General features: G+C 41.6%; 3 protein-coding genes across 5 annotated transcripts; 1 reads left to right on the plus strand and 2 right to left on the minus strand.

Moving 5' to 3' along the window:
• Positions 1 to 14,238: 14,238 nt before the first annotated feature.
• On the minus strand, positions 14,239 to 18,424 carry LOC6612175. 2 transcript variants are annotated; one of them, XM_002036656.2, is made up of 7 exons: positions 17,033 to 18,424; positions 16,528 to 16,970; positions 16,139 to 16,470; positions 15,516 to 16,041; positions 15,196 to 15,456; positions 14,991 to 15,140; positions 14,239 to 14,933 (listed from the first exon to the last, which is right to left on the minus strand). In XM_002036656.2, the coding sequence occupies exons 1-7, from the start codon at positions 18,360 to 18,362 to the stop codon at positions 14,799 to 14,801; spliced, it is 3,177 nt and encodes a 1,058-aa protein (XP_002036692.2). In that variant the 5' UTR covers positions 18,363 to 18,424; the 3' UTR covers positions 14,239 to 14,798. The 2 variants fall into 2 exon arrangements, with proteins under 2 accessions (XP_002036692.2, XP_032583415.1); XM_032727524.1 differs by lacking the exons at positions 14,239 to 14,933; positions 14,991 to 15,140; positions 15,196 to 15,456 and having other exon boundaries at positions 15,940 to 16,046.
• Positions 18,425 to 20,866: 2,442 nt separating this feature from the next.
• LOC6612176 lies at positions 20,867 to 21,660 on the minus strand. The gene has a single exon (XM_002036657.2). The coding sequence runs from the start codon at positions 21,507 to 21,509 to the stop codon at positions 20,943 to 20,945; it is 567 nt and encodes a 188-aa protein (XP_002036693.1). The 5' UTR covers positions 21,510 to 21,660; the 3' UTR covers positions 20,867 to 20,942.
• Positions 21,661 to 22,022: 362 nt separating this feature from the next.
• Positions 22,023 to 23,456, plus strand: LOC6612178. 2 transcript variants are annotated; one of them, XM_032727467.1, is made up of 2 exons: positions 22,023 to 22,143; positions 22,192 to 23,456. In XM_032727467.1, exon 2 carries the CDS (start codon positions 22,226 to 22,228, stop codon positions 23,327 to 23,329), a length of 1,104 nt encoding a protein of 367 aa, XP_032583358.1. In that variant the 5' UTR covers positions 22,023 to 22,143; positions 22,192 to 22,225; the 3' UTR covers positions 23,330 to 23,456. The 2 variants fall into 2 exon arrangements, with proteins under 2 accessions (XP_032583358.1, XP_002036695.2); XM_002036659.2 differs by having other exon boundaries at positions 22,201 to 23,456.
• Positions 23,457 to 24,902: the final 1,446 nt, after the last annotated feature.

Genomic DNA, 24,902 nt, shown 5'->3' on the forward strand with positions numbered 1-24,902 from the left:
TTCCATTTTATTTTGGTTTCCATATTAGTTCAATAAACAAAACTCCCTCAATGCATATTTTAAAGTGAACGTAAAGCTTAAAACTTCCTTCCGAATCAAGCAATCTCTCATGCTTATCATTGCCAAAATAACTACCCAATATTTTCTCTTCGCACACACAAATCCAGCCCAACGCCCTCAAACCCTTTGGCAAAGATATTCTGAACATTCTATAAACACAAATCACCAAATAACCAAACAGGTTTCCTGGTCAAAGCCTTTCGCACACACACGCTCACCATTTCTTCATGCGTATTAAGTGTAATTAACTTGGCCAGAACTTTGGCTGGATCTAAGATGGCCCTAAGGCCTGGCCTAAGCTTTGTTTGTTTATATCCATCCTTTGTTGTATAATTTAAATGGATTTTGTGGCTATTTTAAAGATAACTATTGCAGCAGTATCTCGGCCATAATAAGTCCAAGCTGGCCATGTGGTTGCCTGGCTTCCGTTCTTTTTTCGGACTTGAGGATTGTAATTTATACAACTTCCGGCTGACCCGGTTCTTAAGGCAAAGCGCTAAAACGATTTACGGACTTAAATGGTTTTCGGACGGCCGAATGAATTTAAGCCATGATACAACAATTACATTCTGCCTGCAATTGAATCTTAATCGCTCTCAGTGGCAAACAAAAATATTGAATTTTTAGGTAAGAGTTTCAAATTCTCTTCGAGATGATTTTACAACTGTGCCATCTATTGGCCCACATTGACAATTCGAAAAAGCTCAACACTTTGCCGCTGCGAAAAATCAATTTATATGTTAATTTGTAAGCAAAATCCACAACGACAGGGAAAAGTGTGTTAAAGCTTTTGGCCCAGCCCCCTACTTCCAGTACCAACTTTCCCCTTTCCCCATTGGCAAACAAAAATATTCACTCACGCAACTCCAAAAAGAGGAGGAAAAAACAAAAAAAAAATCGAAAAGTTCCACAAAGTGTTGTAGGTGCCAAAACTGACATTTGCCAAGCCAATATGTGTGTGTGTGTATGTTGGTGTAGCTGTGTGGGTGGAATGGGCGGAAAAAGTGGGCGGACAGCACGAGACACAAGTTTTAGCAGGCAGCTGTAACCCATCAGTTGGTGGAACAACATGACAGCCCTGAAAGGCATCACTTTGGGCCAGGATGCACACACCAAGGACAATACAAGACAAGGGAATAACGCATATGAAAGATCTAAATTTTTAAACATTTTTAAAACACTTAATGAAAGCGTTTAATTTCGTATGCCAAAAAAGTTTTTTAATGGCAAAGATAAAAACGAATTTTCTGATTTAAATAAATGTATAAAATATAAAAAATTTGTTTTAAAAAATTGGAATATCTGTAAACCATTTTTTATATATATTCCTATAACACATACAATTTTGACATCGCAATATCCAAAAATTCTTTCTGTACCATATGTTTATTGTTTTTTTTTTAGTTGTTTTAGTACTGCAACCAATATAAAATATGGCGCATGATCAACAGAAAAAAACTCGAACAAGTGAAACTGAAAAAAGAATGCCAAAAATATGTTCAACTTTAAAGCATTTTATTAAGCGTTTTCCTTCACGAGAACGCAAAAAGGTCGCTCATAAATCTCGGCAGGGGAAATACCTACGATTTTTGTATTGTCTTCTAACTTTTGGCTTTTGAATCGGACGGCATCCGTTTAAGCCATGTCGAGTTATCCTTAGTCCGGGTAAACAACTCGGGCCATTCTCATCAGCCACGGCCAGCCCTTTCCGCCCCTCCGCCCTCATTCTAACCCAGCGCATTCGCACAAAGTTCAAGATTTAGATGCGTTAAGCGTTATTTATGGCCGCAAATAAATAAAGCTTAAACCATACGCAATGCCTCATTGTGGCGTTGAAAGTTTTCGACGTTCATTCCAATTTGGGTGTGTGTGGGTGTTGGTGTGCATGTGAGTGTGTGGAAAGGATACGTAGGGCAGTGGGAACCCTGTCTAATTAGGAAATGTTTGCAGGCGACATCGCATCCGGAATAATAAATTCGCATTCAAATGGTCAGATAAGTATGGAAATGCCTATGCTTGACTCTTCTTGAATATCAAATCAATTTAATGAACAACATTTATAATGCTTACAAAAATGCAAATTCGAGGGGTTTTTACATGTGTAAGCAAGTATGATCTCATCGTAATATTTATAATAAATGTCTGTTATTAATAATTAATTATAACCCATTATAATAAGCGAATTAAATCACTATATTAATTTTATTGACACACTCACTCACATTAATGACAAGACAACAGCAAAGTAAATAAAAATATTAATTGGCTAGCTGAATTAACCTGTTCACAAATTGCCATCGCCATCTCGTGCATTGTGAAGTAACAAATATAGAAAAAAAAGGGCAAAAATCTTTTGAACAGGCGCATTACGAAAGCACAAACACCGCACTGTTGTTTGAACTAATTAATTTTGAAAATTTAATTGCGCGCCAAGCTAATTACACAAACTCTACTGAATACAAAAACAAACAAAGCGATCGGCTGTCTGGTACTACGTACATGACAAAATAGTAGTCATCACAATTACGAGGTCGAGGATGAGCAGTCAATGAAGGCGGCACAAAATTGTTAATTAAATTTTCCCAATATAAACAGCGCCCCGCGTTGGGCGCCAAATCAAATCAACTGCCACTGGACCGTATTAAATAAAGAGCCGAATTCCAAATCTGTTCGCATAGGGGTCTCCAAAAATCTGACCAGGCCACAGAGGGAATCTGTTAAATTTACCTTCCAACAAATCCCGTGTTTGCCGCGTTTGTCCGTTTGCTTTATTATGTGAGTGCTGAAATAGCGCAGTTTGACGAAATTACCATGAATAAATTTTAGTCATTCCCACGCAAACCCAGCCATTTCTGATGTCCCATCGTCATTGGCAAATTTGCCAAAAATACGTGTGTGTGCGTGGCAAATATTATTGAGTTTTTCGCCGAAGTCGCATGAGGTCGGTCCATACATTTTGCAACATTTCGCGACTGCGCGGAAATTGCAATTAGAGCCAGCGCTGCGCATAAATAACTCGCAAATTGTTATGTGTGGGTATCGAGGCTGAAAAATACCTAAACACAACTATCACGAATGGGGCAATACCGATTAAAATCAAAAAAGATATATTTGTGTCTAGAAAAATAAACAAAAACTTGCCATTATAACTACCTAAAATACATATAGTTAATATTTATATCATTTATTATATCAGTTGTAATTTATAATACATGAATTACCTTTTTTAATTTTATGAACAAGCGAAAAATGTGTATAACAATAAGTAACAAACTAAATATAGGCCAGGGATAAATTTGGTAGCCAAAATTACCCAATACACAGTGATTAATAGCAAACTGATAACACCTAATACCAATTCCCCTGATCTTCTCTTCCCCTTCCCACAATGATTTTTTTATTAACCATATACTTTTCGTTGGCTTTTGTATCTAGCACTGCCCAGTTCCCATCCATTCGGCCATTTCCGATAGAGGGAGTGCGGATTTGGCCAGTTGGCCTGGTCGTCGGGGAGGCACATAAATTATACAAACAAACTGAACGCAAAAGGCAAACAAAATTGTTACGGGCTATGGGAACGGCATAAGAATCGAAATAGGGTTTTCAGGGATATTGCAGGAGCCAGGGAAAAAGTGCCATGGAAATGGGTTTGAGAATGGCATCAGAAGTGGAAGCGGCAGCGCCATCAGCAGCGTAAAATGAAAATCCAAGCGGCCCTTGTCAGCATGATTAATGATGACGTCCATAAAGGCTGCCCCGCTGGCCAGCGGCCAAGAGAATAGGGATACGGAATCCCTGAATCGGGAATCACTTCCTTTCCGGGCTCGAGGCTCCTGCAGAGTGTCCGTGCTAATCCACATCATGACTGCAAATAATAGAACTTAATCTATTTTCAATATGGCAGCAGCAGCGGCAGCGCAACACAAATTAAGAACTCATCAATTTTTAATGCCCGTCTCCGAGGGAGATGGAGATTGGAGATGGGCAAAAGTTTCGCCCACGACGGGCTCCACTTGAAAAATACCCCCCAGGGAATTGCTCGGAAGTCTTCGTCCGGCCAACTTCGTTTGCTCCTTCCAGGGAATTGGAGAGCGGGATAGCGGGAAAGTGGGTGTGTGCAGCCTGTCTTGACCAACAAGGGGGCTTAAGGTTATATTTTAACAAACAACATAAAAGTTTCACACTTTCCCTTGTTATTCCCGATGTCCTTGCGGGTGTTGACGTTGTTAGACTTTAAAAACTTGAATTAAATCTGCTAAAGTGTTTGTCAGGCATCAAGGAATTTTAAGCAAACACACACAACTCAATTGAATCAGAAATTGCTAGAATATGCCAGCAAGTCTTTCGTGCAAAATGCACACTATTGAATAAAAGTCTCAATAACCATATTTGTTTTACTAAATCAAATGCGTAGACTTATTGCGAAAGTGTATAAAGAACAAAATCGCATGCCATGGTCAGGCATAGTTGTTTATATTACTTATTTTCAGCGTTTCTGAATCTTTCAACTTCCGTTGCCCATTAAAGGCCAACATTTTGGATGGTTCTGTCGCATTCCTGTACTTCAGCTTATTCCCCGACGGGACGTCTAATTAGCATTCGTCGACTCAACACTTCAAACAAATCCGATTCGCTGCCGGCTAAGCGATGTTAAAGTCACAAACTGCAAACAGTTGTCGTCACAATTTGTCGGACGGTAATTGAAGAGCCTGGGCACAGGAACAGGAGCCGGAAACTGAAACTGAAACACGCAAACAGAGGGTCCAAAATTCAGCGAGTTGCTGATCAACCGCCAACAGCAAACAGTCGCAAACGCAGCAAGGACTCCAATCCCGGTGGCCCGAAATGACAGGCCCAGACTCAATCTGCTCCCGCGGATGTTTGCAACATGCTAGATACAGTTACGGATAGAGGCACAAATACAGATACAGATACAGCCGCCGACACAGGACCAACATACTGCTAAACTAATTAACTAAGCGCAGCTGTGGCCACGTCACCTTTAGAGCCGCTGTCGTCGACCACATCGCGTCTGTTACCCGGGGTCAGGATTTTTTCCGCCTCCCTGCTGCACAAGTGCGTGCTGCAGCCCTGCGAGGGCAGGTAGTAGAGTAGTGCCTCCTGGCCACATAGTACTCCTAACTAGGCGTTGATTTAAGCCGGTAAGAATATAGATTTAGGATTTAATTTTTTTGAATGGCTTGAAATTGTGGTTACGATGAATTCTTTTTATTATCCAACCCAAGAAAACCCGGATACCGTTTACTAGTTCCCAGCCACCCCAGTGACTCCCCTCGCATCGACTTCCGCTGGTGTTTTTGTGAGGCGGACATTAGGCCCGATCCTGTTGTGGCAGTTTTCAGTTGGCAACTCTGCACTCACTTGTTTGGCAATTAATTTGCCGGCGTCTGTTATTTCTTTTCGCCGGCATGAGTGTTTGCAATCTAAACACGGTTATTCGCTAATTAGCAAAAAACAAGCACACAGATACAATTCCGTGGAGTGGGCGGAATCGCAGCATTTCCCTGCGGTTCTGTGTTTGTTTTCGGAGGTGCTTGGCCTCGTTGCCATTTATTGGAGCATCCCCAACCGCCGGACTCCTTTTTTTCGCACTCTCGCATAAAATTAGGTCGCCGTGTAATTAGCTGCTGTTGCTTTAATTTTAGCACTTCACTGTGTGTTTTGCTGGGCTTTTTTTTATGTTTGTTTTAAATGGCGTCGCGAAATGCGCTGCAAATGCAGGGAAGGCGGCTTCAAGAGGCGGTCGTATAAAATTCCAAATTAAGTATGAAAAGGCTAGCTAATACGATGACTTAATTAGTGTTAGTGTACGCTTCACCGACCATTTCTCTGACATTTTTATAAAATCCTTGTAAAGTCAAAAGCAGTTTTAATATATTTCAACGATTCTTCGTTGGTTTTGATTAAATTACGCATACGCCGCATGGTACGAGCGCTTACAAATGAATATTTAAAGCACTTGAAACTGCTTCGGCAGGTACTGAACAAAACCTATTAGAATAGTTGCCAGTGGCTTCTAGTCGTTTATTAAAATGCCAGAAATAATTTCTATTCGAAATTTCCCTAGACTTTTCGGTAGTTGTCGTTTTAGTTTTCAGCCAAGGTGTGGCCTTAGATCGAAAGAGAATTTTCCTCCGCACACACGGATAATAAATATTTGCTTTGGTATTTTGATATGAAGTTTCATGCAGTCGGGGATTCGAGGGTTTTGCAAAGTCAGCATCCAAACATTGGAGGAGTTTGAGGCAAGATATCTGAACAAAGCACATAGTTCATGAGTTAAAGCCCGGCTATGCCAGGAAAGCTGGATGTTTTTCGCTTTGCCGGGGAAAATGCCAGAAATGCTTAAACTCTTGCCGGGTAAAAAGAACTATATCAATTTGGCATGTATAATTTATGCATATACAATTTATGCTGCCATTTTTAGCAACATTTCAAACTCGTTGCTTGCTTTTCAATTTGCTCGAATTGACTTTATGGTACATGGCCATAAATCGCTCGGAGCAAAACGAACGTGGAAATCAATTTAATTATGTGCTGCCTGCCGAGGAGAGACCCTAAACTTAATGTATTCTTTATGGCGGCGAAATCTATTGAACTGCACTTTGAATATCTCGAGCGGCGGGTAAAACTTTCCATCCGTCGAGAGTCAATATCATGAATAACGATGTAATAAAATACGTGATATGAATTCAAAATTCAGTCGGCACACATGATGATGAACTGCTTTGGTCTGTTGCTCTGTTTCCTGCCGAGGATAAGCCTGAGCCAGCACATAATTCTTGAGTATTTTCTATGAATTAGCTGGCATACTCCAGCCATAAACAGGCTCGCATCCTGCTCATCCTCTCGCCAACTCAATGGTTATTTGCCAGGTCCTGTTCCTGAGTCCCCACGAGCAGGAGCGGCAGGAAATTCCAGCAATTTTGCAAGCAGTAACGCAGCGCAGAAATATGATGAGATAATGCCAGAAAATAATAGCTGTGACTACTCCAACGTCCAGAAGCAGCCACAGCTCGGCATGCGTCCCATAGGCCCAACCTCAAACGGTTTCGACTGAAAAACACCCAGGACAAAGTTCCGAAAGCCATTGGGCTCCGCTGTGCCCGACAAGCACTGAAAAAAAAAATTGTGAAATGTTATAAAAAATATCTTCCATTTGGAAGATTATTGGTATAATTAAGAAAATCTGATACAAAATTGTATATCTGATAAGCCTGTATAAAATGTTACTACATTATTTAAAGTACCTATATTTGTATACTTATTTTGAAAAATTCTTTGAACTACAATTTCATTCTTAACTGTCGGAAGATTTATTTTAAATGCCTTTCTTCCGACTTATGTAAAGTGACGCAACATAAGCATATTTCAGTGTATGAATTATCGAGTCCCATATACCCCGCAAAGACCACTGAAAAGTCCGAAGCTGGCTGCAAATTTTGTGACAGGCAGCAGTTGAGAACGGACTTGGTCCTGGTATCCGAATCCCCATTCCCCGGGGGTCACTCAAGTCCAAAGCGTCTGTGTTTCTGCATATGCAAAATGCAAAAATTTCGCATTGCTTGTATTTTTTTGTCCCGTTTCAGACTTGCAGATTTACTTGCCATAAGGGTATTTGGAAAGATTCGGTGGGAACCCAAACTTAATGGTTATTCTTGTTATAATAACTTTGCAATTGTCATTTAAAGTTTTGAAATGAGAAAGGAATAGGTTCTGGGTGTATCCCCTTTTCAAAGCAAATGGAGGTATTTATATAGTTATATACTATAGGTAAGAAGCCTATTGTTTTGTAACACAATATAAATAGAAGTAGTTTGATTCAATTTCTTATAGTTTATTATAAAATATAAATATTTCACAAGTTATTATAAGGCACCACATAAATTCCTATCTGGTTTTAGAGCATAAAATATTCACTTGATCCTGTTGGTGTAACGCTTATTTTGTTTTCTGTTTACGTGGCTGTTTTCGTTTTCATGCAACGTCGCATTAGGCAAAATGCAAACCACTTTTCCCCAGTTTCCTTCGCTGGCAAAAGAGCATAAAATGAGGGAAATAAATGCGAATAAGAAAAACCATCAGCAGTGGAGGGGGTGGGGAAAATGCAGCATAAATTCGTTGCAGGGCCTGCACGTTAAATGCAAACGCTGTCAACCTGGCTAATTTGTTTCGTTTGAGCGGCGGAAACTCTTCGAACAAAAGTTTCCTTTAAACGGCATTAAATTGACCTGGTCCTGACAGCTTGACATAATGCCTCGATTATGCTGACACAAACAAAATCAGATACCTATGTGCGAATCAATAAAGTGTAAATTGTAACATTAAATAGTCATTAGTGTCTGGGGTCATTTGACCGGAAATTAATCAAGCAATAACCGCACGGTCCAAACGCTTTATATTTGACCAGTCAGTCGGCTGGCACTTGTTTTCCACACGTTCCCGCTCACGCCCAACCGCATCGCAACGCACCGAAAAGGGTTAATGTTTGGCCAGTCCTTGTACATATCATTAAGCACACAAACATATATGCGGCGCAATCAGATTGCGCCTTGTAGATATGTCAAACAAGTGACGGAAACTGTTTATTATTGCCCCATTGCAATGGCCGCAAACGGAAAAGGATAAAGGATGTGTCAGCCAGTCGGGCGAACAGAGGGACGAGTGCGGCTGGTTGTGCCCCAATAAATTTGTGTCCTGTGTCCAACAATTTAAGTTGCTACCTCTACGGCCAGATCAAGTGACCGCCCCTGGATGCGCAGATTAAAATAGAAAATTGTCAACAATTTTCAGACTCTGTCTGGGCAAAATAAAATAAATACCATAATGGCTTTTACTGCCTCAAAGCCGGAACTGCTAACAACACCAAAATCCAGGCGCAAGGACAAGTCGGCAGGACGTTTGTCTTTCGCATTGTGAATTTCCTCCGCACACCCATGCTCTCACTCAAAGCGACAGGATCCATTGTGCTCAAGCACCGCCCACACACACACACACACGCGTATATACATTTACATCCGGTGGTATATACATTTACATCCGTATATACATTTACATCCGGTGGCCAACTTCCGTGTGTCAAGGAGCGCTCAAGCATTCATTTATGAATTTTTATTATTTTTTATCTTTGCCACCATTCGCTCTCGACCATCCGAACACCTCCTTCCTTGTGGCATCCGACCCCGATTGCCATGTAGTTTATATTGTTTTTTGGGGCATCTGACATCTATTGCTCGAAGTGTCTCTTTGGGGCTGTGGAACTCTAGATCAAAGACTCAGGTTGAGCGGCTTGTACACAATGTAAACACAGTTTGCAGCGACACGCAATTAAATTTCCGGAAGCCGGGAAGGAAGCCCGATTTTCGAGTCGGCAGGTAGCTGTAACCACAGTCGGAAAAACTGTCGCATGGCAAAACACTCAGAAAAAACAACTGTTTTTCTAATCATTCATATATTTCCTTTTATGACAACCAACATAATTTGCGGACTGCGGTTTTTGCCATCAGTATTCATAATCGAAATCATAATAATTAACTAATTGATTATTTGCTTGCTAAACTCGAGGTCAAGGCTGGCAATTATATTCCTAAACCACAATGATTTTTAGCTATACACCGCAATTATGTTATTTTTATATTTTTTTATTCGAATTTGATTCTAAGTGCTTTTTAACGAAAGCATTATATTTTTTTTAGTTATACAAGGACTAATATTATACATATATGCGACGGAATACAAATGTGGAACAAAGAGCAGTTGCTACGATTTTCTTAACGTGAAATATAGGACATTCAATTAATTAAATTATTTATTTCCAGGACGCATATATACAAATTTGTTTTCAAAGTCCGTTTTTATGTTCTTTTTTGCTGTGCTCACACAATACAGACAGCACTCCTGCGGTGGGAAAACCGCCGATATCGCAACGCTCGCCGAGGAGCAGAGCTTAATCGCTGGCCGCTGATACTTACATATGTGTGTGTAGCGCTAAGCAAAGGCAAACACACTCGAGCAAATATCGCACACCCACAGAACGGCCCACACACATGGGTGTGTGCGTTGATTTCTCGAAACCAAAGCCATCCAGCCATAAGACCAACAACTAGCAACAAGCCAGGAGCAACAGGACATGGGCGGCGGCAAAGGGTCCTGATGGTGCGGCAGTGGCTATAGTTTGTGGCAGGCGACGCATGGCCTTGTCAACGGAACAGTCGGGGGAACAAGAGGCCACAGATAGACAACCATAAATATGAATGCATGTCCTCAAATGGTGGATGGGCTTAGGATTGGGGAAGGGGCGATGGGTGAGCCACCCAGGGCCGGAAGGAAGTGGGCGAGGGTGGACTGCTGGTCCGGCTTGTTATTTACAGCCGGTTTTCAGAACTTGTGGCATAATTTAAGCACCTTGTTTAGCCACTGTTTATGGTCTCTCATGTCACTGGTCCATCTGCCAGAGTGCGTGCACAGGGAAAAATAATATATTTTTTAATTGGTTGCCCTTCTGTACCAGTGAATTTAATTGTTGTCCTTTGTATATTACACTAAAATGCCAAAAACCCGTTCCTATTATGGGCTGATTTTGAGCTTTTATAATTGATACGCCACCAAATAAACTATTTGTTGCAGTAACTACACAGTACAGGTGTATCCTTTTGGAAAGGATAATATTTCTCAGTGTGCTTAGAGTGCCTCTCGTTAAAATGCTGCTGTTTCTTTTGGGGTCACGGGGTCAATGATGGTCAGCGCACACATTCATCAGGCCAAGCTGAGCTGGCGCTCTGCCACTTTAAATAATTTATAAATGCGACAAATCTAAAAACAACTTGGCCATAAAGCTGCTGGCTAAAGGATTTAGGGCCCGGCGACGCCCTTCGAACGTTACTTACGCAAATCAACAAACAAATCAACGGCACAAAAGTGGAAATCCTTTCGCCAGACCTCCTCGAACGATTTCCTGCTCCGACTTCTGTAAGCAGAAAATTCTTATTCGGCTATCAAATTGTAAAATGAAAACCGCTGACTTACTTTCCTCTCCAGCAGTACGAGTACGTGTATGTGGGTGGAAGTGGGTGGCTGTTGACTGGCTGGCATTATGCAAACAAGACGGATCCTGTGAAAAAGCAAGAAAACCCTTTACCCCGTCTCCATTTCGCATTTGCGTGCGACGCGCATTCAACGTGTTTCGTTTTCGCGTTTTTTTGGAAGTTGAGAATTTGCAAACATTGGAGCATAAGGGGCCAAAGTGGAGGTTAGCAAATGGAATCCCACCTGGTGTGTTTTGAAGCGAAGGGGAATGGGGAGCACGAACAGGTGCCATTTCTTTTTTGGCAGATATGATTTTTAAGTGACGCCACCGATTTCATTTCGCTATTTCAAAGAATTCAGCACGAACTATAAGGGAATTTATAAGGGAAGGTGTGAATAAGTTTTACAGTCATACTTTTGAAGGAACTACAATACATCCGACCTAAAAGAAACTGGTTATTTATGTTAATATTTTCTATATTCTATGAAATATGGAAACCATGAACAATATTAAATAATTCTATTAAATAATCCTATAAAATGACTTTCTTCTTAATACAGAAACATCGATATCCCCCAGCCAACTTTAAACAATTTCGCGAATCCGTTGCTATCCTTAAATTGCATTAATCGGCAGGACGAATCGCGGGGTCCTGCCACACCGCACACATATCATATTGATCGCAAGCCCATTAAATATGCATTTGCTGATATCACCTAAATCCGCAACGAAAACAGCTTATGCGGCATTCACCGTGTGTACGGCGTACTCAAAATCCGTGGCTTTATCCGTCCGTGTGCGTGAGTTTGCGTGTGCGGTTGACAGTCGTAAAGAAATACACGGCAATCGGGAAAGGAGTGATGGCGGGCGGGTGGAAATTCGAGGAAAACGCAAACAAAACAATAGAATTTAAATGATTTTAATGCGACCATTGGATTTTATTGAAGCCGACGGATGTCGAGGCATTTTGGATGCTTGGTTATGAGCTACACGGGTGTCATATGAATACCAACCAAGCAAACATTCAAACATCCAAACAACCAGCCCAACATCCAAGTGAACCCGACTCTTATTCGCACTGACAATAATAATAATTGTCAATTGCAGCAGCTGCCGCACAGGCGGCACACACGAGGCATCCCATTTTTTTTCATATTCAATTTCAAATGAAATTTTCATGTCATACCCCGGCAAACATTTGCCCCGCCCAACGATTCTATAGCCAGTCTGGTGTAAATTTTACGTTAGCGCTTTGCCAACTTAATTCCGGGCGGAATCTTTGCATACTTTTCTTTTTGGCAGGATCCGCAGCTGTTGTAGTTTTAGCCACCAGTTTCTTCTTTTTTTTATAGGATTTTTCTATGCGCTTGCGATATTAGCCGGAGCTGAAGATATGTGCGGCGGATGGAGCTGAGCTATTTTGGTATTAAGCTGAGCTGCTTTGCGTCTGAGCTGCTTACAAGGTATTTGCATATTAGCCTGTCCATCGCATATTTTGATTAGAAATTGCTTCAGGTTTCCACACACCACACATTGTATCCTTCCATATCCTCAAGGTTGGCTTGGCTCTCCACTCGGCCTTGTTTCGGAATTTTGGCATATGAAATTCATACAAATTAATATTATGTGCGAGCAAGGTAGAGGCATTTGATATTCAATTTAGGCTATTGGTAGCAGAAATTTAACGTTTAGTAAATAGGAGGAACGCACTTCCATAATGCAATAATAAAGGTTTTTATTCCAGAATGCTTCTTTTTAAAAGCAGAGCAATGTAAATCCAACTCTAAAACTGAAATATCGGTTACAACATTAGGAACATTAAGCTTGATATTCTTGATTTATTTCGCTTGTACAAATATTTGCCTCCGATTACATTAGAAATGATACTGCACCAACATCGAGAACATTCACATTGTGACAGTTTGGCTAAACATCGATTTTGGTCTCATATGGGTACAGCTTTAATTTAATTTGGTGTTTCGGGGGGGATGCCCACGGGTGCAGCCGTCTAACAGCATCACTTTGAGTGCTGTCAGACAGCAAAGTTCGCATAATGCAAATGCTAATGACATGTGTTCGCAACCAGACTCGAATGGGTTCGCCACCGACCCCCATTGAACCCATGGAGAAACCATGGAGCCCGCAAACAACAGGCATAATAGGCACATAACAACATTATCATTAGCAGGCGCAGGCAGCACATTAAATTGCAATTGTTGTTTCGCCGGCCAGTTGAGTGCAGGCATTATGGACGGCATCAGCAATCGGAATAGGTATGTAAATGCAAGTGTCTAATTGATTTTGTTGCGTTGGGGTGACGGCAAGTTGTTCCTTTCGGCAGTGCCCACGCGTCGTATGCGTGATGTTGATGGACCTGAAACGAGCGTCAGCTAAAACGCATTTTAAAGCCGTCTTAAAACATTAGCAGCATGTGTCCCGGCTACCTGGCTGGCTGGCTTACTTGATTCACTTTATGTGTTTGCTCACAAATTTCATTTTGATGAAGCCAATGTGTGCGTGCTAGTGGGTTCTAGTGGGTTACACTGTGTGTGCTCAGCAGTCGAGAGTTGTTGGCCTTAAACTAGCTCAACAGCCCGAGCTGAGTGGCTGTCCCTGCCCCATCCTGGCTGTCCCGTCATTAGCATATGTAGTTGAGGGTCAGGCCCAAACAAGACAGGCAAAAAAGTGTACAGCACCCCAGTTCCACTACCACCCCACTTCCACTTCCACTTCCATTTCCCGGCAGCAGGACAACACCCCCTGGCTTGGTTTGAGTTGAGCTGACAGCCGAGCTGTCAAAGCGGATTTTAGAGCACTCGCTGCCAGGTAAACAACAACAGGAGGCCAAAGAATAGGCCAAAGAATAGGGGATGCCCTATAGTTGGTAAAAATTCTTTATAGAAAAATATTCAAAATAAAATGTTTAAAGTAAAAGCCATAAACGATGTTAAGCTTGGTGAATTCTAACAGAATTTTCATATTATTAAAACTGCTGGGCTGATTATATATTAATAACTTGTGAAAATTATATCTCATGGGTTGCCTAATAAAAAACAGCATTCCTAAAAACAATCAAACAAGAAAATTAAACATGTATCTAAAATGGGAATAACAATAGTGGTAATATTAAAATTATTATTTAGCCAAACAAATTTAACACAAATATTATGAGAATATTACATAGGCGAAACCAAAAGTTTTAGTTTTTCATTGAAGATAGCCAAGCTAATTGGTAAGTTCCTTATACCCCACTGAGGCTTTGCAGAGCAAACACCTGTCATGGGTTGAGTGTTGGCCAAAAGGGTTTAACTACGTATCTCACTTGTTTCTGTTTTGTCGTTGTTGGTTTGTTGGCGGTGTTGCTTTTGTTATTGCTATTGCTGTGGCGGTTTGCCCTTGGCCAAAAATGCATTGTGTTGGCATATTCACGTATGGGCTGCTGCTCTGCGGCTAAAATTTTGACAAGCGCCAGCTCGACGAGGCAGGCGAAGGACATTTAGGGACCGAAATACCTTGTAAACATATGCGTGTGCGTATTATTAATTTCACCTAAGCGCTGGGCATTGAATTTAAGTGATAAATGCTTCCAAAACTTGATGAAAGGCGTGACTTCGGAGGTGTTTGTTTAGGATCATTTTACTCTGTGGCTCATATTTTCTTGGGTAACTGCAAAGCCTTTTGTTTCACCAAATTACAAAGGAATAAAGTCCATTTTTGTCATCTTTTCGGTTGGATTTCCGTCATCATCTACAAGCAGATGTACATCCGAGTACTGGATCTTATCAAGTTCGGCATAAACGCTTTTGCTGATGCTTACTTCGGGGTACTTTAAAGGAGTATTTAAATATAATTAATAGTATTATAGACCGCTAAATATACTTACCAGTTTAGCCACCTTCCAACATTCCAAGGCCGTCTTATTTCGGCTCAGTCTCAGGTTAATGGTAGCTAAATATCCCCAAACATCTGGTATAAAGATGTCGACTTCTGTGCAACGCGATAGATACGGAATGGCTTCCTCAAGACGGTTGAGCTGTTGGTACGTATGTGAATAAACAGCATATTGAAACAATTCAAATAAAACTGACATGGTAAAGTGTCAAGCCCATTCCATAGTTGGCTATAAAGTTCTTGCGTCTGGTAGGCAAACAGATATTAAATGCTTTTTCGGCGAGCTCGTATTGTTTCCTTTGTAAGGCTAATTGGCCGAGACGCAGAAAACTCAACTTGAATAGCACTATATCCATCGGATCTACCACGGACAATAATTCCTGAAAGTACTTTAGAGCTTCATCACAACGCCCACGGGAATACTCTACACTGCCGTTTATGTGGAGTTGGTAACAGCGCTAGACAATGATTTTCACTTTAATATAAATTTCGTTTTATATAAATAAACTACTCTCACCTTCAACTTTCCATACACACTGTTATCCGTAGGCATCTTTATGATCTGGAACTTATCATCGATCTGGCGCTGCAGTATCTTCAAAGTGGTTTTTATAAGATAGGCTTCAGATTCCGTAAAACACTGTTCAATTTCGGAAAATATAACTTCCGCAAATGCGTATGCTCCTAGGCGAGCGAAGAGCTTAAAAACAGGATAAAACTGAGTATTCATCGTGGTGGATGAGCTCTTCATTTCAAAATCGACCGGCAAGTACAGTTCATAAAGTGAAGTAGGAGTAAAGTTAAGAGCCCTGGGTGCAATTTTCGTTAAATTCTGAAATTTCCAGCGCGTCAACTCCATTCCGGGTAAATAATTATATTCCTTGTAAAAGCAGTACAAAAGGATCCAGATTTCCGATTCCATTCTGTTCTTATCAGCAAACTGACGCAAACTCTCGATCATATTAGATTTGGCCGTACTCGAGACCTCTTCGTCGGTTGATCTTAGGTCCATCATATAGTTAATATAGAGCTGTAAGAGCAGACTGCGCTATAGAAGTAAAATAAGTAAATAAATAAATAAGGGCAATTATTAGGGCACAAAGCTGTATGGCCCTGCTCAGATTCGTATCCAAAACTCACGTAAAGTAATATCCACTCCAATCAGTGGTTCGGGGTTTCGTGAAATATCTCGCCGCCTGTTCAAACTGCAGGTTTTCGACGCTATTCAGCAGGGTTACAAAGTCGAATACAATGCGGTTGGTGGTGCTGTGGTCAATCTCATCGTACATGTGAATGGCCAAATCTCGTTGGCCAGTGTTGCTGACCAGTCGCATTTCATTCATCATCCGATTCAAACAGTGTTCCTTTTGATCCTGATTCTGCGTAGAGTCACAATTATTTTTCCAACAGCAGGCAGTAAATACACCCTCAATGCGATCCATCAGCTCCTTATACATGTGCGTCAGCATTTCCTTATCGATTAATGGATAACTTATTGAATACAAATACTTTTTCGATTAGATACCCACTCTGAATTCAATGTTCGTTTTTGTTGGCATTCGTATGTTAAAGTCGCAGCCGCATATTTTCAGCACCAGATTGCAGATGTTGCTCAGCTGGCAGCAAAAGAACTCCTTTCTATCATTGATGTCTTGCACATCTCGCTTGATTATGAACTCGATTGTATCGGTTATAAGATCATCAAAGGCACGGTAGAGCTCGAGTAGCACATCCCCATCCGTCTCGTCCTCTTTGAGGAAATCCATGTCGAAGCAGCGCCGCAGCTTTGCCCTTTTGAGGAGGCTCTCATTGTATTGGTCCAGGGGTTCATTGCGCTCGCAAATTGGCTGAAAGAAGCAAATCTTGAAGGTGCAGAACATTGGGCCCATTACCAAGGTATCTCTGGGAAGGCTTAGCTTGATAGATGGCTTGAAAACGGGATTAAGCCTGCATGCGAAGCGGCAATAATTCACTGGGGATGGTAATGCGGAACAATGTGTTATCGTATTGATATCTTAACTGAAGAGCCCTCACCTCCTGGGTACCCAAAGATACTTGGATTAAGGACTCCCTCGTACAGGACATTGGTCGGTGTCTCCTGGTACAGTTGCAGCAACAATTCATAGTCATTGTGAACTACAGCCTCCTCGAGAATTTTCCTCATTTGCTCGTTGAGAACAAAACGGTGAAGAGAATTGTTGATCAAGGCAAGGTCCGAAACTGGATCAATTTTATGGATCTGAAAGTCAACGTCCTGTTCCCAAAGTAGCATGCGAAAAAGCTTTGGAAGCTTCACTCTCGAATTGGTCTCCATTTGGTTAAAACTGAAGTTCATGTTGAGGTGCAGATCGCGCTTGATGTTCTCCCACACAATGATTGTGTTCTGGTCACTGATGATCTGTGAAATGAATCCTGAGTAGGTGCACAATGGAACCACCATAAAAGCACCATCGGACTCATCCGGCTGTGTTGAACGAAAAGAAACACTGAGGCCCAGTTCAGCGGATTTCAAGTGGAGATCCTCGGGAACATTGTATATTGATTCCAGGGTCAGAAAGGCCAAGTTCGTAAAGTTAAAGTTCTTCAGGATGGGCAGAATGGAATACATGTGCCAAACGCTGCACGTGGTGATTTTATCATTAATCTTTTTCGAACGATACTCCGGGTATAGATAGATGGTGATATCGCTAATAAAGCGACGTCGTTGGAAAAGCTGCAGAAGATCGCAGTGGCCGCGGGATAAGAGTTCCAGTCGCTCCTCCGAAAAGGTACCTCCCTCACCTTCCTCTCCAGCTTCCTCACCATCACGTTCGGATGACCTCTTACTTGATCTCTCCTTTGGAACATTTTCTTTACTTTCCGAAGCATCTGTGATTATTTGACTTATTTCCCATGAAGAGGATGTGCGTCCTTGCTTCCTTGACTTCCCTTTTCCAGATCCTCCCTTGCGGCGCCTGGGAATCCTTTGATAGAGGGATATCAACAGCGGCTGATCGCTGAACGTGTTCATGTCCTCGATATCGTCCTGCATCACACCCATTGCAAATACGGGCTTCTTCAGGTTGAACTCATGCTGATAGATTATGGTATCTGTGGTGTAGCGCTCCTGCATCTTCTGCAATGTGTTCTTCGGATGGTAGAGGTGCAGCTCCAGAGGATTGCCCGTTTCGGGTAGCTTGCTCATTTCGTTCAGCTGGATGTAGAGGAAGACCCGTTGCTGTAGGCCATTACTTTGCTCCAAGGGAGGCACCACCGTCGGCACCTCGGCAGCCTTGTTCCTGATGACCTCGTTACCTCCTGCAGAGCGCCTCCGTTTGGTGAGCCGTCCAGTTCGACGGACGGTGTTTCGGACTTTTCTATCCATTGTGAATTGACATAAAGGTGTGCTAAGTAAACTTGTTTTATCTTTAGATTGAGCTTAGCAGATGTTGACACCCGAAGCACTGATTTCTTAGTTTTTAAGAAGTCTTAATACATACACAAGTGTTTGCAACAACGCAAATCCCATTCTTTTCAATCACACGCAGAGAATAATGCATTTTGAAGGCCAGAACTAATTCGAAATGTTGGAATGCGGTTACACATATCACATATTTAAATTTTATAAAAACAGCTTGGGATACCTCCTTCACATTTAAAATGCGTATCCAATTCTCAGACATTCACCCAAACCATGCAGAAGTTGAAGAGGTTACTTAGCCGCCTTCGAAGACTCTCATCTGCGTATCTTTTATTCAAAAGGAAAAAATGTTTTATGTATTCTGATGCCGACGCCGCGGGATTCTAAACAATAAACACTTCAACAAGTCGGCTGCTCGTTTCCATTCGCCCTCGCAAAATTCCGAACGGTCTGGCCTAAAAAATCGTATGGCATTTCGACTGGAAGATGGGGGGCTGTGTGGGTTTTATTACTCCCAGACATATAAGTTTTATTAGACACGGTTGGCTCGTAAACCAAATTTCGGCAAAGTGTCAAGGAGCAACTTGAACAGGTTGAGAATTAAACTCGCCAAGTTTTCATTGGCAGATCTAATTTAATCAGTCATCGCTTTGAATTAGGAGAATTCTTAGAATTTACCCAGAGCATGGAAGCACTTTATCCGCACATTTCTCTACTGCTTTATCCACACAAAAGCCAAAACGATTAAACAATTAGCTTCCAGTTGGCAATTAATGAATGCGAAGTAGAGACGAAGCGTAAATTGATTTAAATGCGCAGAACTAAAGCCAAAAGAAAGTCAATTTATTTAATTTTGTTTTATGTCTCGCTGCTCCAGCGACTTTGCAGTTGATAGTTGTGGGTTTTGTGGCGCTTTTTGTTTGATGTCATTTTTTTTTTTATTGTTTTAGCGAAACGGTCAAAGTCAGTCCAAATGCATTTTTAAATTAAACTTTTACGCCAACTTTTCGCATAAATGTGCGCACACGCAAAGGCAAGGACAAGAACAAAAAAAAATGAAATAAAATAAGAGCACAAAAATTAACTCTTGACCTGCGGGCTGGCAGCAACAAAAAATTCCAGCTACTGCAACTATATAAACTATATACAAGCCAGGCGGCTTTTTTCGAAAGCGGCGGATTGCATTGCGTAAACTTATGCCATATATTGCATTTATAACTGGCTCGACGCTCCGAATATTAATATTATTTTTTCAATGTGGGTCACTCGGAATTTGCATAGCGCACTTTTTGGCCAGCAGAGGAGTCCTTTTGCACCCAAGATCGTGTGTGCAAATTCCTTGGCTTTTGTTTCGACTTCATGGCTTCGACTTCGTGGCTTCCTGCATTTATGCCATCGTCAAAGGAGGCAAACTTAAAATGCAGCGCTCGCAACTTTAATATAACTTAATCCTTTTGCGGCGCCTGTGTGTGTGTCTGTGTAACTTACGAATTATGGCGTTAATACCACTATGTGCTTATGAGTCCGCTGTCCCAGTGTTTGTGATGTGTGTGTGTGTGCATGTTTGAGCTCATGTTACTTTAGCAAGTTGACTTTTGGGATCATCATTAGAGAGCGGAGTGGGTATGTGTCAGTGTTTGCCAACATGCAGCTTGCGGTTTGAGTTTTCTCTTCAGCACAATCCCGATGACGTCTGAAGCTTAGCATCGAAGGCATGCCACAAAGAAAGTTATTTATGGAAATAATGTTAATTATCACAGTAAGCAGGAAAGTTGATTCCTTGGTAACGTCCATTGCGATGGCAGTAATTTGCTGAAATCCTAAACTTTGCTGGCATTCATTTGCGGTTACATAATAAGCTATGCCGTAGTATAAATAAACGTAACCGATGCATCCTTTTACATTTCCAGCCTCAACCTTTAAGCAATATGAAAGCGGAAATATCAGTTCACCAATATCTTCGATTAATTTTGGGCCTTGCAAATGCTGATAAATATATAAGCCCATTATGCGACAGACAATCCACGTCTTTTGTTGCTATTATAATTGCTTTTATTTACTATTTTAATGGCATTAGACACTTCCCATAACACTATCATCACAAGAGTCGCTGAAGGCCAGTGAAGAAATCGGAAGCCAATAGAAAACCAGCTACAACCCCTTTGCCACACATGTATCCCATCCCATCCGCTGATACCACCTTCAGCTCCACATCAGGAGGCAAATGGGTGGGGAATCTACTTTCAGTGGCACATGTATGCTGGAACGATTACAAAATGCTGAAAACGGAATTTGCAAAATGTCACGTCAGACGTTCGTTGGCAACTAAGATGGAAATTTACCACTAAATGACGAACAACCCCCAAAACGAGGTGCCTCTGATACGAGGGGCAACCTCACAGCTCGATGAAGTGCAAAATGGAAACCCAGACGAGCAACTGCCATTATGGGGAACTTCTCCAAGAGAGCTGAAACAAATTCGATTAAATCAATCCACATTTAATTTTATTAATTGTCCAAACACTGTTACAGAGGATAAAGAACTCAATCGGTAGGACTCCAGCCAAAGGTATACGGCTTGCTGGCATCCATTGGCTGCATCATGGCATAGCCGTCCCAGCCGCAGGAATCACCACCCGCATTCGTTGGCAGATTGCAGTAGCCGTGAGTGCCGCAAGGACTGCCTATGGAGGTTTGCATTTGCTGGCGCTGTAGAATCTGCGCCTGCAGCGGTTGCATTATCGCGAGATTGTTGGACGGCGGGTACTGCTGCACCATGACTGGGCCACGACAAGTCACAGAGCTCTGCTGGCTTGGCTTGGACATGTATGAGGGCACAGGAAACCGGGTCTCCGTTCGTTGATATATAGGATGTTGAACAATGGACTTGGAACAGTGGGTATGTGGAGCCTGTGGCTGTACCTGCTGCATCTGCATGCGCTGTTGCATTGCCGCCTGATGAGCACCTAGGGGTGGCTGCATGGGCACTCCGTCCACCAATACTGGATAAACTTTCCCGCCAAAGACCAGCCCGCTGCCATAGGTGACCATGCCATTCTGGGGCACTTGCGGTGAACTGTCTTGTACAGTCGAGTTTTTCAGACTAGTCATTATAATAGTGTTTCTGTTATTCTATTATTAGAATTTCCGTATTCAAATTTTAGCAACCGTTCTCCTAAAAGTTGATCGAAATACTGACAAGAGATTTAAATAGATCTGACAACAGAGTCTCAGCACTCGCTTGAAAATTCCTCGGCCTGCTAATTAATGTGGCTTAACTCTAAGCAACCACCCTATATTTTCAAGAAATAAAAAACTCAAAGGATTGTAGACCTTATCATCACGTACACTCCGAATTGATAAACTGTGTTAGCTCGGAAGGAAGCTGGAGGCATTTTTAATTAAGCCGAGAGTAGAACTTGAAGAAGGCACCCGAGATTGTCAGAGATAAAAAAGAAAACAAGAAAGGGATAACCGAGATTACTTGAATGTAAAATCACAATGTGAATTCATGTGGCCATACCAATTATGTATAGATAAATAGCAGAGAAAGAACAAAAACAGAGTGATTGCCTTAATGGAATTGTTCAAGACTAGTATAAACTGATTTTTTTGTCAGTTCGTTTCAGATGCCTTAATCGAAAAGCCAATAGAAAAATTAGAAAAAAATAGTTTGGCTTTCCGACACAGACACAAGAAATTACCACGTCCTGGCCCATACCTTCTAAAAATTAATCCGAATCAGGTAAGTTTTTGTCAGTTCTGGGAGTTTAAAATGAGGTCAAACACGTAGGTCCCATAGGAAATTGGCCAACTGTCTGTCCAACATGTTTCCTGATGACTTCGACGTAGAACCCTTCAATCCATTCAATGTGGGACCACCCAATAGTGGAGCCCGATCTGAATTCAAAATACCTACCTGCGTTACGTATCCGCCGCCGGTTTTCGTACCCAAGTCCAAATATGTGCAGCCATCCAAGGAGTTGGTTTCCCGGAACAGCAACCATAGTATAGGAAAGTCCACTATCGGCGAGGTCGACATATCCAAGGCCATCAATGAAGAGATGGCCGTGGCCAAGAAGCAGGCCGAAGCTCTCAGTGAAAAAAACCGCATTGATGCGGGTGGTGTCTCAACAACGAAGCTGTCCAAGGACTCCCAATCAAAGGAAGCGGTTACAAAGGAATCTTTGCGCACCTTAATGCCAATAAGGTCGAACCGTCAGGTCAGTGGTGATGGTAGAGCCAATTCCAAATTATCCATATCGCAATTCAGTGCGGCCTCCAAGACGAGCTGCACGAATAAGCAAAGTGAGGCTAACATGGCCTCAAAGTCTTCGAACATTACATTGAAACGATCTGCAATAGGCAACAGTATTTCCTCAAATACCACCCTCACTCCGAAGTCCATTTTGAAGTCAAAAAATTTCTCAGAAGCAGCCAAAGCTTCCTCTACCACAATGAAATCAAAAGTGTCAAATAAGCCATCAGAAACTGGAACTCAGCGCTCCTTAAAATTAAATCCTGCTGACTCAGACTCGAAAAAATCTCTAAAGTCTGCAAAGCCAAAGCATTCCGATTTTAAAATGCAAGATTCGCAGCTGACCAGTACTCAAGAGCAAGCCCCGTCTGTTGTTGCCACAGAAAATGCAAGGCTAGACTCTTGGAATGATCGAGTACCTTCAAAGACCAACAAGTCAAATGTACTACCAGAATCCAAGGATGGCCCCAGCTACATTCGTTCGGAAGCAGCTTTATCCTACAGACAGTCCTTGAATCAGCAGGCTGCCGAAATGGCGGATCGCCTGAACGCCGGAAATGAAAACTTTAGGCGTTACAACTCCGTGGCACGGAATCACTCGATCAAAGTACCTCAAAAACTTACCGACGGGGATCGTATGACATTTTGGTTCAGCGATGCTGTACTTTCCTAGAAGCCAATCAAATCCTTAGTTCATATTTACTGAGAACTGCTAGCTATTGAACAGAAAAATGTAATCGAAAATTAAAAGTTTTTACATTTACAATATTCCAAATATACTATACTGTTTGGTTAACGAGTCAGAAGAGAGAAAACTAACCTGATTTGCGGTCCAGCATTTTTTTACCGATGTTCAGTGTCATTAATTCAAATGCGCTAAAAATTTGCGGTCACTTCGTTCTGAATGCGTTGACCTATAAAATATGCAAAAAAGGTGAGTTCAATTTTGCAAAATAAATGCGGATGCAAATAAAGTGCATATAAAAAGGACGCGTCAAACCAATTCAGTAAATTACACAAATGTATACATTTCTGATCATTAGAAAAAAAAGGATATACATTTTAAATGATATGGCATTATATAATGATATACATGAGAAATTGTGTACTTATTCTATTATTCTTATTCCGTTAAAAACTTTGGCTAGACTAAGTGTTTAATTTATTTCAAATTAAAGCCAGCCAAGAACACAGCTCAACTGACTTTTTGTTTGCAAAATCAAATTAATGAGGACAATTCGGTCGAGCGTTTTGTTTGGGGTATTGTGGTTAATTTTACTTTATTTATTACAGCGCAGAATGCTAATTGCAGCTGCCAGCGGAGGCCGACAACAATGTTAGTTTGTAGTTGCCCAGCTGCCTAATCAGCGTCAGCATTTTGGCCAGGAGCGGAATCGGGGTTGTGAGCCATGGAATGGCAAGAGGGGTGTAACAATTATAATAAATGCCTGTGGCTTACATTTAATTGCATGTCAATTTGTAAGCCGCTGGCCCGAGAACACTCGTCCGTAAGTAGGCCACAATAAATGAGGCGAGTGTGTTGTGGGTGGGATATTTATATGGAAATGCGGGGATTTTTATGCTTGTACTTGTACAATAAAGGAAACAACTGCAATAATGGCGCACGGCGCATAAAGTACCAGAAATAATAGCAACAAACAACTTTGCTGGAGTGCAAAAACCAAAAACGACAGCCACGACAGCAAAGGCTTCGCTTCGAAATGAAATGAAACAAACGCTGGTAGAGAAATATATTTAATACGAAAAGTTTTGCAATAACGGAAATGAAATGGAAATGGACGCGCGCCAATAGACATAAATGCGAGTGAACCTAAGTATATGTGAGTATTTTTCGTGTCTGTGTGCCAACAAATACCCAGGATACAAATAGGACACGGCAGCCGGAGCAGCCAACAACTGCAAAAACCACAGTCTCAGTGCCCGGCCGTGTAAAACAAAAGCGCCATCGCACAATGCAAAAACAAACAGCGAAAGCCAACACGGATCTCAAAAGTAAAACTAACAACAATATCCGCAAAAAGCAATTGCACAAAGGCAAAAGTGGCAACGCCATCAGATGCAGCCCACATTGCGCCTATAAAGAGCATAAAATATTAAAAAAGGTGGAAATATGTAGGCGGCGGTTTCTTTAGAAATATTCGCAAAGTAATTTGAGCGCCCTGATAAACAAAGGGTAGCCCAGCGAATCAGTTTGAAAAGTTGCGACCGAAAGCGTTGCCTCAATT

Source organism: Drosophila sechellia, chromosome 2L (genome assembly GCF_004382195.2).
Source record: "Drosophila sechellia strain sech25 chromosome 2L, ASM438219v1, whole genome shotgun sequence".
Lineage (NCBI taxonomy): Eukaryota > Metazoa > Arthropoda > Insecta > Diptera > Drosophilidae > Drosophila > Drosophila sechellia.

What these genes read in the sequence shown, in the direction of transcription:
- LOC6612175 (XM_002036656.2), bottom strand. Translation starts at nt 18,362, where the DNA reads ATGGATAGAAAAGTCCGAAACACCGTCCGTCGAACTGGACGGCTCACC. An exon ending in TGGGCTTGACACTTTACCAT is followed by an intron (nt 15,141 to 15,195) that starts GTCAGTTTTATT and finishes ACGTACCAACAG; the next exon opens with CTCAACCGTCTTGAGGAAGC. An exon ending in GTTGGAAGGTGGCTAAACTG is followed by an intron (nt 14,934 to 14,990) that starts GTAAGTATATTT and finishes ACTCCTTTAAAG; the next exon opens with TACCCCGAAGTAAGCATCAG.
- LOC6612176 (XM_002036657.2), bottom strand. Translation starts at nt 21,509, where the DNA reads ATGACTAGTCTGAAAAACTCGACTGTACAAGACAGTTCACCGCAAGTG.
- LOC6612178 (XM_032727467.1), top strand. Translation starts at nt 22,226, where the DNA reads ATGTTTCCTGATGACTTCGACGTAGAACCCTTCAATCCATTCAATGTG.